The 17,578-nt window shown below is 41.5% G+C and overlaps 1 protein-coding gene across 2 annotated transcripts in view; it reads left to right on the forward strand.

The window, feature by feature from the left end:
- The first annotated feature begins 846 nt into the window (after positions 1–846).
- Positions 847–17,578, forward strand: part of PATL1 (PAT1 homolog 1, processing body mRNA decay factor) — a 36,839-nt gene continuing 20,107 nt past the window's right edge. The window contains exons 1-9 of one of the 2 annotated variants that reach the window (XM_004264163.4): positions 847–1,111; positions 3,079–3,190; positions 11,052–11,269; positions 11,572–11,652; positions 12,249–12,443; positions 13,380–13,481; positions 13,910–13,999; positions 14,221–14,441; positions 15,835–15,924. In XM_004264163.4, coding sequence (XP_004264211.1) covers positions 1,097–1,111; positions 3,079–3,190; positions 11,052–11,269; positions 11,572–11,652; positions 12,249–12,443; positions 13,380–13,481; positions 13,910–13,999; positions 14,221–14,441; positions 15,835–15,924 — 1,124 coding nt within the window. In that variant the 5' untranslated portion in view covers positions 847–1,096. The remainder of the gene's footprint in view (positions 1,112–3,078; positions 3,191–11,051; positions 11,270–11,571; positions 11,653–12,248; positions 12,444–13,379; positions 13,482–13,909; positions 14,000–14,220; positions 14,442–15,834; positions 15,925–17,578) is intronic. The other variant, XM_033413469.2, reaches the window with a different exon arrangement.

A 17,578-nucleotide genomic window follows, 5' to 3' on the forward strand; every position in this document is an offset into this window, starting at 1 on the left:
AGGAATTTATGCCACTCCTAGGCGAGGCTGCATTTTAAGACACCGCGAGAAAGGAGTTGCGAAATCCACTCCTCAATTCTTCGAATTAATTCTTTGTGGTCCAAGTTTAGTCCTTATGGGGAAAGAAAGAGTTCTCCAGGGCCGAAAGGGCATGCAAGGTGCTAGCGGAGGTAAACCCCCCAAACAGACTTCTGGAGGCAGGCTGCCGAGGCTTACACCCAGGACAAACGTTTTTCTGGGCTTGATCCTCTAAGCAGGTGGTGTCACCCAGCGGCGCACTCAGCCTCGATGACCTTGCTGCCCACGGCTGTGCTGCCCTTCTTGGCTCTCCCACTTCACCTGCCTGGAGCGCCTGGGACCTAAAAATACCTCCCTTGTGGAACCTCCCGGAACATGCATTCGGCTTTTTTTTTTTTAATCGCCCTCATCACTTTGAGACACACAAATCACAGCCCTGACCCGCTGTCGACTCAGCGGGTGACGTGCCGCTGAAAGTGGCGACGAATTCTGCCCATTTCAATGACCTGAACTTTTATTTTTTCCCCTCCACTCGGCGCATTATCGTATGTCGTGAGGAGTGCCAAGCAAAACCCGCGAAGACCGTGTTGGACGCTGGCAAAACAGTCTAGGAATCTCCATTTCTCCCAGTCCAGGCTAATCCTGGGACTTTTCAAAGCCTTACCCTGTGACAATCACAAGGCTTTTCTCCGCCCCGTCGGTGACGGAAAACTCGTGACTCGAAACTGAGCGCCGGGCGGGCACACAGAAGCCAGAGGCGGAGCTACAAGTCCAGATCGCGAGGAAGCCCCCGAAGGGCGGCGCGTGCGCAGTGTCTCGCCATGGGACCTCCTTCCCGCCGCTGAAACTAGGAAGCGGGACGCCAAATCTGTCCCCGCGCAGCCGCCGCCGCCGGGCGCCGAACGGGGCGGCCGCCCTCCCCGAGGCGCGCCTGCGCACGTTCCCACGCACGCTCCGGCGTACGGCGGCGGCCAGGGGTCGCGAGCCGGTGGAGGACCCGCGCGCGGAGGAGCCCGCAGAGTCAGCGCTTCTTCCCTCCCTCCCCTATTCCCCTCCCCGCTCCCTCCCCCCCCCAAGAATGTTCCGCTACGAGGTGAGTTGTTTCGACCGGAAGTGACCCCTCCCTCCCTCCCTCCCGCACGCGCCCCTCTTTCTCCCTCACCCTCCGCGCGTCTGTCCAGCGCTCCTGGGGGGAGGGGGCGGGCGGCGGGACCCGCGGGACCGAACGGAGTGCGTTGGGTCTGGGGTCGCGGGTTTAATCCGAGGGCTGTGAGCTGGCTTCGGGGGGCGGGACTGTCCTATCAGTTACCACTGAGGAGAGCTGACCTATGTTTTGGGGTGGGGAGGGCCCCTTACGTGCCTTAACCAGACCACCCCCCACCCCCGGAGGAGTGAGGAGTAGAGAGCGTTGCACCCACCCTCAGTGGCTCTTGAGGAAGCTTCACCCGAGAAAGCCCAGAGACGCGTTTCCCGCCCTGGACCCGGAACCATCTCCCCTCCAATTACTTATACACACCCCCTTACAAACCGGCGACCGTCAGGTCCCGGGGGCCTGGACTCGCCCTTTGACTAGGGCCAAAGACCGTTTACTAAAGAGGACTCCGAGTTGGGAAGGGGCGTGTCCAACAGAAGTTCCTTCTGGGCGAGTGGAGGGGGACGTGGGTTTGGTGACGGTCCGGGTATGTAGCAACAGTCGAGAGTCCTGACAGTGTCACTGGTTCGCTGTATGACCTTTAGCGACTCTTAATCATTGGACAGGGTTTCTGGATTTGTAGAACCAAAGGGTTGGTTTAGATGACCCCTAAGAGTCTTTCCAGTGTAAAAAGCAGTGATTTGGTTAAGTAGATCTTTGTGATTTGGGAGTGCTTCTGGAAGTTGCCTGTGATGGGGAGGCAGTTGCATGCTTGCTTTGTGTAAGTTTGGGAGACTTAAGATGGGTAGGATGGCCGTTTGACCTAACCTTTCATTTGGGAACATCCTGGCTAAGAGGTAGCCAGTCAGGGTGTATCCGAAATGTGACTGCAGAGAGCGTGTGGAATTCCGATCCTGAGTCTTTGAAAACTGGGGACACATATACTTGGTATTTGATAGGAATGGTTCAAGATCAAACTGCCTTTATGTAAACATGGAGAGAGATGATGAGATGCAGTAGGCAAAGTTCCCAAAAGAAAAGAAAACTTGGAAAATAAATCAGTTGAAAACTGAAATGGGGGTGGGAGGGTACGTTTAAGATAGAACACACCTAAGTGGTTAAACTGGTGATATCTAGCGTTGTTTAACAATACCCAATGTTTGCCTAAATCTTTGCCTCATTTGATCCTCACAACAACTTTCTGAGGTAGGTGGTATTGTCCCTGCATTACCACTTAAGAGATTGTGGCTTAGAGGCTAACACAGCCTGAGACAAAATAGATGCTCAGGGGGTATTGAATGAATTTATCAGAAAGGATGTGACTTGCCCAAGTTGGTATCACTTGTAAGAGTAGAGACACAACTTAAACCTGTCGCATCACAGCTTTTCAAGAGTTCACTTAATTGTGATTGAACACTTAGCTTTCTCCTTTATCACCAGAGTTTGGATCTGTAGGAAAACAGAAGGGGAAAAGGAAAATGAAGAGAAAGATTTAAAAGGGAATAATAAAATAGTTGAAAAGGTGACATGAATATGGGGAAGATGAGAATTTCGTTGAAAAATATAGGTAGAACTCAAGCAAAATAATAAAGTGTTCATTTTCACTTGTCATTATTATTGTAACCAGTGATGGAAAGGAAGTTGGCAGGCCTCATTTCTTGGTTGCATGAGGAAATGCTGTTACTATATTCTTGATAAATAGAGAAATGGAAGTTTGGGGGAAGAGGTTAAATAAGGAATAGGAACGAGAAGCTGAAGGAAAAGGTACTGAAGTCTTCCAGTGTCAGGGAAATTGGGGGATAGAAAAAATGCCATGTGCACAAAAAGTCATAATGAAGCTATTGTGTTGATCGGGAAGATAAAAACATTTTTTTAGAGCGAGGTTGTGAACTTCATGAATAGCTGATCTCTTTTTTCTCTTTTTTTAGTCTTTGGAGGATTGTCCTCTGGATGAAGATGAAGATGCATTTCAGGGCCTGGGAGAGGAAGATGAAGAGATTGATCAATTCAATGATGATACATTTGGGTCAGGTGCAGTTGGTAAGTGATGTCTTTCTTTTATAATGTCATCTTGGTCTCTTGCTGTTTTCAAATGCTCTCTTTTATAAGTACTTTTGTCTAAGTAGGCGTAACCTCATTCACAAAGTTGGCAAACTGTTCTGTTCTTCAATCCAAGCATCTACCCTCCTCCTCTGGGCTTCTTTTTGCCTCACTTATAAAACCAAGTGTTTTCTAAGCCCTGTCCCTTCCAGCTTTATGATCTATGGCTCTAAGTTGACACTATAAGGAATTCAAATGATTAGAGAAGTGGACATTTTACAAAGGTTTAAATAATCCTAGAAGAAGGAAATTTTTATTTGTGGAACATGGAACTTAAGGAAAACTAGTGGACTAGGAGAAGATTCAGATGTATATGTTTTAAAATACAGTTGATCAATAATATATTGCATGACCCTGCTATTGCCCTATAGTATATTCAATAAATAAAGTTTTTTATTCCAAGAATTTTGGTGATAGAAAGTCTTCATAAGTTAGAAAAATGTTGTGCACAGGTGAAATTTTCTCATCCTTGGGTATAGATAAATATTCCTGGTGTTGGAAGTGGTTAAAAAATTAAAGAGCCAAACTAAACTAGAGGCCACAGTTATAATTACTGAGATGAAAGGTTTAGGGAGCAAGCTTACATAATAAAGTTTGAGAGTTAGAGATCCTGGAACAAGTATACTAATAAGTTAAAATTAAACTGTATTTCGGAAAGATGAATAGGTAAGGGAAGTCCCTGGTGGTCCAGTGGTTAGGACTCTTTGCTCTCACTGCCAAGGGCCCAGGTTCGTCCCTGGTCGGGGAACTAAGATCCCGCATACCCCGTGCAGCCAAAAAAAAAAAAAAAGAATAGGTAAGGCCAGAAACTATAAAACCCTTAGAGGAAACATAGGCAGAACACTCTATGACATACATCACAGCAAGATCCTTTTTGACCCATCTACTAGAGAAATGAAAGTAAAAATAAACAAATGGGACCTAATGAAACTTAAAAGTTTTCCACAGCAAAGGAAACCATAAACAAGACGAAAAGACAACCCTCAGAATGGGAGAAAATATTTGCAAGTGAAGCAACTGACAAAGGATTAATCTCCAAAATATATAAGCAGGTCACACAGCTCAATAGCAAAAAAACAAACAACCCAATCCAAACATGGGCAGAAGACCAAATAGACATTTCTCCAAGGAAGACATACAGATTGCCAAGAAACACATGAAAGGATGCTCAACATCATGAATCATTAGAGAAATACAAATCAAAACCACAATAAGGTATCACCTCACACTGGTCAGAATGGCCATCATCAAAAAATCTACAAATAAATGCTGGAGAGGGTGTGGAGAAAAGAGAACCCTCTTGTACTGCTGGTGGGAATGTAAATTGATATAGCCACTATGGAGAGCAGTATGGGGGTTCCTTAAAAATCTAAAAATAGAACTACCATATGACCCAGCAATCCCACTACTGGGCATATACTCTGAGAAAACCATAATTCAAAAAGAAGCAGTACCACAATGTTCATTGCAGCACTATTTACAATAGCCGGGACATGGAGGCAACCTAAGTGTCCATCGACAGATGAATGGATAAAGAAGATGTGGTGCAGATATACAATGGAATATTACTCAGCCATAAAAGGAAATGAAATTGAGTTATTTGTAGTGAGGTGGATGGACCTAGAGACTCATACAGAGTGAAGTAAGTCAGAAAGAGAAAAACAAAAAACAAATACCATATGCTAACACATATTTATGGAATCTAAAAAAATAATGGTTCTAAAGCACCTAGGGGCAGGACAGGAATGAAAACGCAGACGTAGAGAATGGACTTGACACGGGGAAGGGGAAGTTGGGATGAAGTGAGAGAGTGGCATGAACATATATACACTACCAAATGTAAAACCGATGGCTAGTGGGAAGCAGCCACATAGCACAGGGAGATCAGCTTGGTGCTTTGTATCCACCTAGAGGGCTGGGATAGGGAGGGTGGGAGAGACACGCAAGAGGGAGGAGATATGGGGATATATGTTTATGTATAGCTGATTCACTTTGTTATACAGCAGAAACTAACATATCATTGTAAAGCAATTATACTCCAATAAAGATGTTAAAAAAAAAACCCAAAACATTGTATAGAGGTAACATTTTAACCACAATTCTGTCAGTATTGTGGGGTTTTGTTTTAGTATTGTTTTAAAATAATTTCTGTAATTGTTTTAAAATATTATCTTGTAGCTTTAATTTTGTCCATTCCGTTTCAATAAGATTTGATGAACACATTTGGGGAAAAAAAAAAGATGAATAGGTAAGAGTCCATGGAACTCTCTTTGCTTTGACTGTTGGTGTTGAAAAGCAGCAATGACCACATTTATGTTGGGATCTGTGAATATGTGGGATTTCAAATATTCAAGTTAAGTAATAAGAAGAGGAAATTTATCAGTAGTGGGTAACCCTAAAATGTTCAATATCAAAAACAAATGAGAGGTCTTAAAAATGTTGTATTAGGACTTCCCTGGTGGCGCAGCGGTTAAGAATCCACCTGCCAATGCAGGGGACATGGGATCAATCCCTGGTCGGGGAAGATCCCACATGCTGTTGAGCAGCTAAGCCCGTGCGCCACAACTACTGAGCCTGCACGCCACAACTACTGAAGCTCGCCCGCCTAGAGCCCGTGCTCCACAGCAAGAGAAGCCACCACAGTGAGAAGCCCGCACACTGCAACAAAGAGTAACCCCTGCTCGCCGCAACTAGAGGAAGCCCACGTGCAGCAACAAAGACCCAATGCAGCCAAAAATAAAATAAAATAGTTGTACTGGTTACTGGTTTTGCACTGATCTAAACAGCTTAAGTTTATTTAAGCTTAGACTGAGTTGAATGAACCGGCAAAAATGAAAGAGTATACTGTTTTCAATCAGGGTTTACAGAATTCCTTGAAGAGCTAAAACTGCTGCTTTTGGAAGCAGCAAGAGAAGCATTTAAGGTAGAAGCTAGGCTTATTACAGAAGGGAACCGAAGACCTTTTGGATTACAGCCATAGTTTAGGGGATGAGATTGTCCAAGAGGATGACATGATCTCAGATGCTGTTCTCTATCCATGGAGATCACAGGGAAAGGGACATAGAATAGAATGACGAAAGCAGGGAACTGATGTGAAGTGCAAATTATATTTGAAACTTTAGTAAAAACCTATAGAATACAATAGAAGCTATAAACAGTGTGTGCTTGTTTCTGGAGCTCTTTTTCTCTTAAAATATTGTACTGAATGTTACCATTTTTTCGCAAATTCATCTGTGTTAAAATGAAATTTATTAAAATGAAGTATGTTGAGGTTAGCCAGCATAGTAAATGTCCTCAGTTTTTAACCTGGACAGAAGAGGAATAGTTTGGCCTTCTCATTGACTTCCAGAGTGCTAGACAGTCTTTTTTTCTGAGTTCCTATGTTTCTCACAAGATGAGGAAAGTATTGCCTTAAAAGAATTTTAGAGTGTGCAGAACTGCATTTTATGTGATGGAAAATGAAACAGCCCCTAGGGTTACACAGTAAAAGAACAGGTGATAAAAAGTAAAGGCAGTTGGGCTTCCCTGGTGGCGCAGTGGTTGAGAGTCCGCCTGCCGATGCCGGGGACACGGGTTCGTGCCCCGGTCCGGGAAGATCCCACATGCCATGGAGCGGCTGGGCCCATGAGCCATGGCCGCTGAGCCTGCGCATCCGGAGCCTGTGCTCCACAGCGGGAGAGGCCACAACAGTGAGAGGCCCTCGTAGGGCGCGCAAAAAAAAAAAAAAAGTAAAGGCAGTGAAGTAGCATATGGTTAGCCCATTTTGTACCCTGAGGCACAAGGATGATTAAGGACTTCTTGGTCAACAAAGTTTATAATGGAGAAAAGATTTCCCAGTGTGAGCCCTTTCCATTGAGAGTATAATATACTTGAATTGTGAAGTTAAAACCTTAGTTCCTCATCTTGATATAAATACTATACGGGTTTATAAAAAGAAAATTGCTTTCTAAGTCAACCTGTGACTTGTTTAATATACTTCTAAAGGCGGATATACAGCTGGTGTAGAGAATTTAAACCAGGAGATAAAATGTCAGACCTATGACATACATTTTGGTTTGTTGGTTTTTAACTCAAGGAGTGAGTATCTTGAGTAATACCTGTTAGTACAGTAGTTATTTTAAGTCACTGGCTACAGATGCTCTGATGTCACCTTTCCTTAAGAAACTAGTCACTGTCTTCTGCATGGAAAAATGTTTGCATCATCTTTGAGCAGTAAATGGGCCACAGTAATCTCAACTTGTTCTCTAAAAATAAAAGCTTACACTTACAAGGTGCTTATTATGTGCTAGGGACCATTCTGAGTGTTTCATGTATATTGTTAATCCTCGTAGCAGCCTTGCAAGGTAGGTACTATTATTATCCTCATGTTAACAAATGAAGAAGGAAAATGCCAGAGATGTTAAGTAACTCTAAATACAGTCAATGTAAGCTACCAGTTATGTTTTAACAGTCTCTGGGGGATCTTTGGGAATCTCCTGCCTCCACATGGAAGGGCTCCCCATTCTTTCTACTTCCTTTTTATTGATAGCTGCTAAAATCTTTAGGGACTGAGATTGCTCTAAAATTAAATCACCTCTACTTCCTGTTCATTTTGTTTTTATTCAGAAACAAATATCTCTGAGACAGACTTGAGGGGAATTACCACAGCAAGCATACATTTATAAAAGCAGCCAGGAATTCAGTAACCCACCTCAGGGTATAGGTTAATTAGTTCAAGGAAAACAGTTGTCTCTTTCCCTTCATTTCTCTGTTATTTTTTTCCCCTACCCTTTATCATTTTGACCAGTGTGGGTTGAGGTCAAGCATTGGCATATCTAAGTATGTTTTTAGGTCATTTGAAAAAGATACAGAGTGAGGTATCCTTTTATACTAAGGACGTGTGATCTCTGACATTACTGTTTCAGATGATTTTTCGCAAGAGCAAGAAATATCTAAAATGAACATGATGGTGTTCGGTGGCATAGGTTTCTTTGCTTACATGTTTGAAAAAGTAACAATTCGCAACAGAGCCTTTCTCACAGAATATGGCTACTTAACCAGCATTTTTTAAATTAATTATTAAGGACAAATAGATTATCATCTTTGGTGGGACCTAGTAAAGTTAGTAAATAGGATTATGAGAAGTGAATGAAATCAATGCAAATTAGAACTCTTTTGCATTAGAATCAATCTTAACAAATCAGTTTCTTAAATTTGGGAAATAAATGTTTAAAAAAATCCCTTAATTCAGGATTATAGACTCCCTTTTTTTTTTTTTCCGGCATTGTTGAGTCAGTAAAATTGCAAAAAGCAGTTAGTCCTTCAAAACATGCTTAGCTTACTCTTCCTTAGCAAAGATGATACAAATATTAATATCACAATTGATTTTTAATTACGCTGTTCTTTAAGCATATTTTTTAAATAGCTGATAATTTAAATTAGTGCTGTAATTTTCATCTAAAGTAGATTTTTCCCTTTACCACAAGTAGTACATTCACATCTACCACAGTGCTCAAAGACTAGACGGTGGTTCTGATCATACAAATTATAAATTTGGGAGTCCCACTTACCTCGTTTTTTTTGTTTTTTGGCCGCGGCATGCGGGATCTTAGTTCCTTGACCAGGGACTGAACCCGTGCCCCCTGCATTGGGAGCATGGAGTCTTAACCACTGGACCGCTAGGGAAATCCCTTACCTTGTTTTTGTTTTGGATCACTAGTGTTATATGATACATTGTTATATAATAAAAGTAGCAATTTTAAATGTTTATAATCTGACCCTGAAAGGGACTTAGGCTATTTAAATTTGTTATACATCTGAAACTAATGTAATGTTGTACATCAACTATACTTCAATAAATAAATTAAAAATTGCAAATAATCCAAATTTCCATCAGTAAGGGATAAGTTAAATTACTTTATTAGTAGAGTAGAATCTTATATAGGTATGAAAAAGAATGAGATGATATTATCAGTAGTTATGTGTTCCCACTTTAAAAAATTTAACATACCTGAAGAATTATGGGGAACTTTCACTTTCTAAGTTACATATTTGTGTAATGTTTAAATTTTTTTAACAAACATGTATTTTAACAAGTTGCATATGAGCCCTTCAGAAAGTCTAAATCTTTTTTTAAGTGGCTACCATTAATTACACCCTTAGTATATACCAGGCACTTTTTTTTTCTTTTTTTCTTGTCGTGGTGCTCCCACTTCTTCCTTCTCCTTTCTTTAAATGAGGTATATAGAAAAATATGGGGAGGATTGTCATTAAGGACACTTTCTCAGAATTCTGTGTTTTTATGTTAGTAATTACCTGTTATCTCTCTGTTTTGAATTTTGCAGGACATACAAAACAAAACTAAAATAAGAATAAAAATGTATAACATTTACAAAAGAATACATGGGGTTTTGGTGGGTTAGAAAGTAGTGCATGTTCAGATGAGGTGAAGGTAGAATTAAAATGAAAAGATTATTTAGGGAAAGCTTCAGCGAGGAGGGAAAGGTATCTGAATTTGAACGCTGAAAGGAGCAAAGTAGTAGAGCTTTTATGATGGAGTCAGAAGGGCATGATGAGCGATGAGGTCGAGGAGAACTGGAATGAGAGAAGTGACGGAAGTAAGGTCTGGTTCTAGAGAAGCCGATAGAAGGTTCTGAAGATTTTCATCTGTGCTATAGCTGGACCCAAAAACAATGCTGTGTCAGCATAAAAAAACAAAAAACAACAAAATAACCTAGTGCCAGTGCTACAGATTATATAGTAGTATGTAGAAATAGACAGTTAAAGCAGAAGAGGACCAATGCTGGTCCAAGTCACCCTCACCTTTCCTGTGGCATACTTGTAGTAGCCTCCTAACAGGCCTCCGTGCTTCCAATAGTGTTGCCCCCTTCTCTGCAAATCTGTTTTCAACACAGCAGCCAGAGTGATTCTTTCAAAAAGTCAAGCCACATCCAAACCTCCAGCGGCCCCCGCTTCAGAGTGGCTCTAAAGGCCCTGTAGGAGCTCTCCCACTTTGACCTCATTTTTCTTCTCCTCTTCACCCCTGTTCATTCCAATCCAAGCACAGTCCTTGCTGCTTCTCAAAATCGTCAGTCTCTCATCTTAAGGCCTTTTTACTGACTGTCCCTCTGCCTGAGGCACTCTTCTCCTAGATATCCACGTGGCTAACTGATTCTTGATTGTTTGCTCAAATGTCACCTTCTCAATGAGACATACTCTGACCACCCTAGTTAAAGTTTTCAATTTGCTTCTCTTGCACCGTATTCCTGTAGCATATCATCTTCTCATATAGTATCTAATTTACTTATTCGTTACGTTCATTATCTATTATCTGTCTCTTCCCTGCTTAAAAAGCCACAGGAGGGCAGGGATCCTTGTCTGTTTTGTACACCAATGTACCCCATGCACCTAAAACAATGTCTGTCACATAATAGATGCTCAAAAAATACTAATTGAATGACACGAATGGATTTAAAAGCTTGTAAAGAAGATGACACTTACCTAAGAGAAAGTTGTACGCTAGCGCGAGTTTTTGCCTGAAGTATCACAGAATCTCAAACCAACAGGTTGTACTATATCACCAACTTAGAAATTGGTTTCAGAATATAGTTTGCACATCGTTGCTAATGTATTAAGCTATTACTCCAAAAGTCTGAGTTTATCCCTGGTAGGATGTTAGTTGTTCTCAATAGTGCAAAGCCCACTTTAAATGTGCCCCTTAGTTTAAACCTTATTTCATGCCTCTAGATGGATAACAGAAGAATTTTATAAAACTTTTTTATTCCAATATGAACTCTGTTTCTTTTTTATGATTTCCTTATAGATGATGATTGGCAGGAAGCACATGAGCGCCTGGCTGAATTGGAAGAAAAGCTACCCGTGGCGGTTAATGAACAAACAGGCAATGGAGAAAGGGATGAGATGGACTTGTTGGGTGATCATGAGGAGAATCTGGCAGAAAGGCTCAGTAAGATGGTGATTGAAAATGAACTAGAAGATCCAGCTATCATGAGGGCAGTACAGACCAGGCCAGTGTTGCAAGTAAGTTACTGTGATCTGAGAGCTATAGCAGACTGATAATTAAAGCAAAGTATTGGGCTTGGCTATTTTATTCCACCTACTATACTGAGAGAATTACATGTGCTATAGAAATTTGGTAGTATAATTCCTGATGATAGCAATTCTAGAGATGAAGTCGGGAAATAAGGTAGATTCTAGAACACTGTAGTTTCTGTTCTCAAGCAGTTGAGGTGCTTTGGGAGCTTTGCTCACCGAAAGCTGGTAAGTTGCCCAGCGAGCCCGCCCTCTTCTAGACTTGGTGTGTGTGTTTTCCTTTTTGTTAGCCCCGACCAGGAAGTCTCAATTCCAGCATCTGGGATGGATCTGAAGTTCTGAGGCGAATCCGAGGACCACTGCTTGCTCAGGTATTAAACGTTTTCTCGTTGTATAAAAATCCTAATACCCCAAAGCTGGGTCCTGTTGTTGTCCTTTCCTTACTGGAACAATGTATGGATGTATATCCTCTGCCGGTCTTAACGTTGATTATGTCGCCAGCACCCATAGCTGGACCTGTTGACTGTGCCCTCCCCCAGACTCTGTGGTAATGCTCACTTGACTGTGCTTTCTTTGAAATGGTTGAAAGGAGCCATTGGGACTCAAAATTTGACAGCTTATGATCTGAATTACTTAAAGTCATTTTTAGGCAAAACCATAGGGACAGAGAACAGATCAGTGTTTGCCAGTGGTTGGGGGCGGTAGGAGAGGTTGACTACAAAGGAACAATACAAAGGAAGTTTGGGGAGTGATAAAACTTATGTGTCTTGATTTTGGTGTTAGATCCAGGACTCTCTACATTTATCAAAATTTAATGCTATACGCTAAAGAGGGTAACATTTTTACTGGATTTGAAATAAAACTAAATAAAAAATTTTTAAATAATTTCTCAAGATATCTGGCATCTGTAAAGGTTATTAAAACATTTCAAGGTAGCTAATTTTTTTAACACTACTTCCTCAATTAGGAAATGCCTACAGTGTCTGTGTTAGAATATGCCTTGCCTCAGAGGCCCCCACAGGGCCCAGAAGATGATCGGGACGTTTCTGAGCGTGCATTACCGAGGCGGTCAACTTCGCCTATCATTGGGAGTCCTCCTGTTAGAGCTGTCCCCATAGGCACCCCACCTAAGCAGATGGCTGTACCCAGCTTCAACCAACAGGTACCTCTCATTAACAGGCACTCAGCCCAGGATATTGGGAATCTGGGCAAAATTATTTGGGAAATTGGTGATGCTGGGAGGAGGGTGGAAGTTTGGGGTAGGCATTAGATTAGAAAGAAAAGTAGCCAATTAGAGGAAAAGGTAGTACAAATAAGAGACACATTCCCCAATGCCCATTGCTGGTGCTACTACTGTTGCTGCTGCCTTTTAATTGGGGGAGAAAAAGGGTAGTGAACCACATTTAGTGTAAATGTCCTTTTTAAAGTGTTTTGCTGGCTGCCCAAAACATTGGCAGAGAGGTAACTGAAAGCTGGGGGGAGTGGGAACACACAGCATTGTCCACATCCCTTTTTACCTTTAAGATATCCCTGCTTTCCCTAGAGCCTGTGCAGTCCTGTTCCATAGACTTTCCTCCACCTGAAACCAGCAGCTGAAAAGGAAGGCCAATTTGGAAGGTATGGGGGGAGGGTGGTATTGGTATGGCCTAGTTAGGCTCAATATCCTATGAAATGGTGGAGTCACAACGTACACGAAAGAGCTGAGCATGGCGGCCATATCATAGGGACTTCAGAATAGGACTTAGTTAATCCTCCAGCTTTCTTATCATTCCATCTCCCTCACTGCTACCAAAATATATCCTCTTGGAGAGAATTTGCAAGTCAGAATATCTGCTGGTACCTCCCTCAGATAGCATGGAAGGGTGGGGATAACTGGAGAATTAGCTAAATCTTCCTCAGTTAAAAGTGGCACATTGCTCGATATTTGTGAGAGGAAGTGACCAAAGGTTCTGTATGTGGACCAAAGCCATAGCAATTTGCTTAGAAGTAGGGCTTTGCATTGAGTTCTGTGTCTCTGCCGGTACTCGAGGGGAGGAAGAATAGGTAGAGGAAAAACTGACTTCACTGAGTGTAGTTGTATATATGTTTGTCCTGATAGGTTCTGTGTCCGAAGCCTGTCCATGTTCGACCCCCAATGCCACCACGCTATCCTGCTCCCTACGGTGAGAGGATGTCTCCAAACCAGCTCTGCAGTGTCCCGGTATGTCACTTTACAATCTAATGAAAATATTTTCTGATCACTGTCTAGTATATAGACATCTCCTAAATCTTACATGTTTTTTATAATCTCCATACTTGAATTTCTGGATCTTATAGTCCCCGGGTCAGAAGACATAGTTCATCATGTTCAGCTATTTCTTACCTTAACTCTTTTCTTATCTTAAAAATCTAAACTTGACATGATCCGGTTTCTTGCTATTATAGTCCCTCATTCTACTTCTTTCTCTTTCACGTTACATGATCATAGTGCTTTCTAACTTCTGGCATTACTCTTTCATATTCCTTCAGTGGACAGCTCAGCTCTACAATTTGAGAGTTTTTCTATCTAAGTTAATTCTGTATTTCTATTGAGTTCCCCTGTTATTTATGTTTTTTCATGGTATAAATATAATTTTTTTTTTTTTTTAGAACTCTTCCCTACTGGGTCACCCTTTCCCTCCTAGTGTTCCTCCTGTTCTCAGCCCCCTCCAGAGAGCGCAGCTTCTTGGAGGAGCACAGGTAAGCCTAGGGTTAGCTCAGCCCTTAAAGAGCTTTCTCACTTTCCAATGGTTCACTAGCTGATAACCCCCTTTTTTGCTGTTAATCAGTCACTGCCGCCTCTTATTTTTTCCTTTACTTTCTCAAACAAAGTTACTGATGGAAGCAGTATTCACTTTTCTGTGGATAAAAGTAAGGGGACTTGCTGATCAACTGAATCTAAGATCTTGTGCCTCTTGTAGCTACAGCCTGGACGGATGTCTCCCAGCCAGTTTGCACGGGTCCCTGGATTTGTTGGTAGTCCACTTGCTGCCATGAATCCCAAGTTGCTGCAAGGGCGAGTTGGGCAGATGCTTCCCCCAGCACCAGGCTTCCGTGCCTTCTTTAGTGCTCCAGCCCCTGCTACACCGCCTCCTCCTCAGCAGCACCCTCCTGGCCCAGGGCCTCACCTGCAAAACCTAAGGTACACAAAACAGATGCCTCCGTTTATCCATTGTCATCTAAGCCTCCTGATCGTTGACGTTTAGTGCTGTAACATAGAAGTCTGTTGATATTTGCAAGTGATATATTTTGAGATGTTATTTGATCCTCACGTTGCCAAACACAGAAATGTTTGACCGTCTCCAGGCTTTCTTATGAATCACATTTCCCTCCAGTCACATGCTTCCTGTGTACATTTGCACATTACTAATCACCTTTTTTATTTCTCCTGAAGTTTCTTGTGTCTCACTTATTTTACAAACACACACATACTTACGTATGCACGAAGTGTTTGTCATTTAACAAGAATTATCATACACTAAGGAACAGAGAGGAAGTTCCCTGGCGGTCCAATGGTTAGGATTCGGTGCTTTCACTGCCATGACCTGGGTTCAATGCCTGGTTGGGGAACTAAGATTCTGCAAGCTGCACGGCTCAGCCAAAAAGAAAAAAAAAAAGGGAACAGAGATATAGATGTTGAGTTGTCAGCTAATCTCAGTGCTAGCTAGTTGCTTGCTTCCACTGTGATTTTATAACAAGAGGGGTTTAAGTTCCTGCTTCAGTGAAATTGTGTTTTATTACATATCGTATTGTATCAGTTAGGATTCTCCAGAGCAGCAGAACCAGTAGGATATAGATAAATAAGTAAAGAAGAAATTTACTGAAAGGAACTGGCTTGCATGATTGTGGGGCTGGCAAGTCCAGAATGCATAGGGCAGGCCAGCAGGCTGGACATTTTGGTAGGAGCTGAGGTTGCAACCTTGAGTCTGAATTTGTAGGGCAGGTGGGCAGGCTGGAAATTCAGTCAGGACTTCCGTGTTCTAGTCTTGAGGCAAAATTCCTTCCCTGGGAAACATGTTTTCCTTTCAACTGATTGGGCAAGCCCCAACCACATTATCGAGGGTCATCTCTTTTTTTCTTAAGGTCAACTAATTGCAAATGTTAGTCGCATCTGCAAAATGCCTTCACAGCAACATCTAGTTGAGTGATTGTCCAAACAACTGGCCAGCTTAGCCAAGCTGACATATAAAATTAACTATCACACATATATGTTTCAATGTCATTCCCAAATACTTGAAACTAAGTACATTAAATCTATTAGAGACTTCTCTTTAACAGGAGCAAAAAGAAAAAGAGTTATTAAACTGCTTTACTGCTGATTCATTCTAATTTTATGATTGTCCTCTTAGGAGTTGAGAATTGGCTTTTGTGGAAGACATAAAAATACAGTGGCGTCTTCCTTCTGAAAGATCTTAGAATAGACTTTAGCATTCCCTTGGGTGAACCTGTATGAAGTTATCCTGTACTGACCACATTGTTAAAAACTTCAAGTCATCAGGATGACAGAATTGCACATCTTTTCCCTTTTTGTTTAGATCACAGGCCCCAATGTTTAGACCAGACACAACCCACCTTCATCCACAGCACCGTCGACTCTTGCATCAGAGACAGCAACAGAATAGGAAGTAAGTACTTATCCTACTCCTTTGTGGTTTCTTAATTTAGCTTTCATTTTTGACTGATTTAGTTTACTTTTTAAGTAAATGTAATCAGTATTGCACTTATTTTAACTGGTTAAGTCAGATCATATATGCTGTTATTTTATGTTTCAACTGCACAAATTCTTCTTTTTTTTTGAATTTTTGAATTTTACTTATGTTTTATACAGCAGGTTCTTATTAGGTATCTATTTTATACATATTAGTGTATACATGTCAATCCCAATCTCCCAATTCATCCCGCCACCACCACCCTTCCCCGCCACTTTCCCCGCTTGGTGTCCTTGTCCATATGTTTGTTCTCTACATCTGTGTGTCTGTTTCTGCCCTGCAAACCGGTTCACCTGTACCATTTTTCTAGGTTCCACATATATGCATTAACATACGATACTTGTTTTTCTCTTTCTGACTTACTTCACTCTGTATGACAGTCTCTAGATCCATCCACATCTCTACAAATGACCCAATTTCATTCCTTTTTATGGCTGAGTAATACTCCATTGTATATATGTACCACATCTTCTTTATCCATTCGTCTGTCGATGGGCATTTAGATTGCTTCCATGACCTGGCTATGGTAAATAGTGCTGCAGTGAACATTGGGGTGCATGTGTCTTTTTAAATTATGGTTTTCTCTGGGTATATGCCCAGGAGTGGGATTGCTGGATCATATGGTAATTCTATTTTTAGTTTTTTAGGAAACCTCCATACTGTTCTCCATAGTGGCTGTATCAATTTACATTCCCACCAACAGTGCAAGAGGGTTCGCTCTTCTCCACACCCTCTCCAGCATTTGTTGTTTGTAGATTTTCTGATGATGCTCTTTCTAACTGGTGTGAGGTGATACCTCATTGTAGTTTTGATTTGCATTTCCCTAATAATTAGTGATGTTGAGCAGCTTTTCACGTGCTTCTTGGCCATCTGTATGTCTTCTTTGGAGAAATGTCTATTTAGGTCTTCTGCCCATTTTTGGATTGGGTTGTTTTTTTAATATTGAGCTGCATGAGCTGTTTATATATTTTGGAGATTAATCCTTTGTCCATTGATTTGTTGCAAATATTTTCTCCCATTCTGAGGGTTGTCTTTTCATCTTGTTTGTAGTTTCCTTTGCTTTGCAAAAGCTTGTAAGTTTCATTAGGTCCCATTTGTGTATTTTTGTTTTTATTTCCATTAGGAGGTGGATCAGAAAAGATCTTGCTGTGATTCATGTCAAAGAGTGTTCTTCCTACATTTTCCTCTGTGAGTTTTATAGTGTCCAGTCTTACATTTAGGTGTCTAATCCATTTTGAGTTTATTTTTGTGTATGGTGTTAGGGAGTGTTCTAATTTCATTCTTTTACATGTAGCTGTCCAGTTTTCCAAGCACCACTTATTAAAGGGACTGTCTTTTCTCCATTGTCATAGATTAGTGTGTGGGTTTATCTCTGGGATTTCTGTCCTGTTCCATTGATCTATGTATCTGTTTTTGTGCCAGTACCATATTGTCTTGATTACTGTAGCTTTGTAGTATGAAGTCAGGGAGGCTGATTCCTCCAGCTCCGTTTTTCTTTCTCAAGATTGATTTGGCTATTCGGGGTCTTTTGTGTTTACGTACAAATTGTGAAATTTTTTGTTCTAGTTCT

The sequence above is a fragment of the Orcinus orca genome, chromosome 8, assembly GCF_937001465.1.
Source record: "Orcinus orca chromosome 8, mOrcOrc1.1, whole genome shotgun sequence".
Lineage (NCBI taxonomy): Eukaryota > Metazoa > Chordata > Mammalia > Artiodactyla > Delphinidae > Orcinus > Orcinus orca.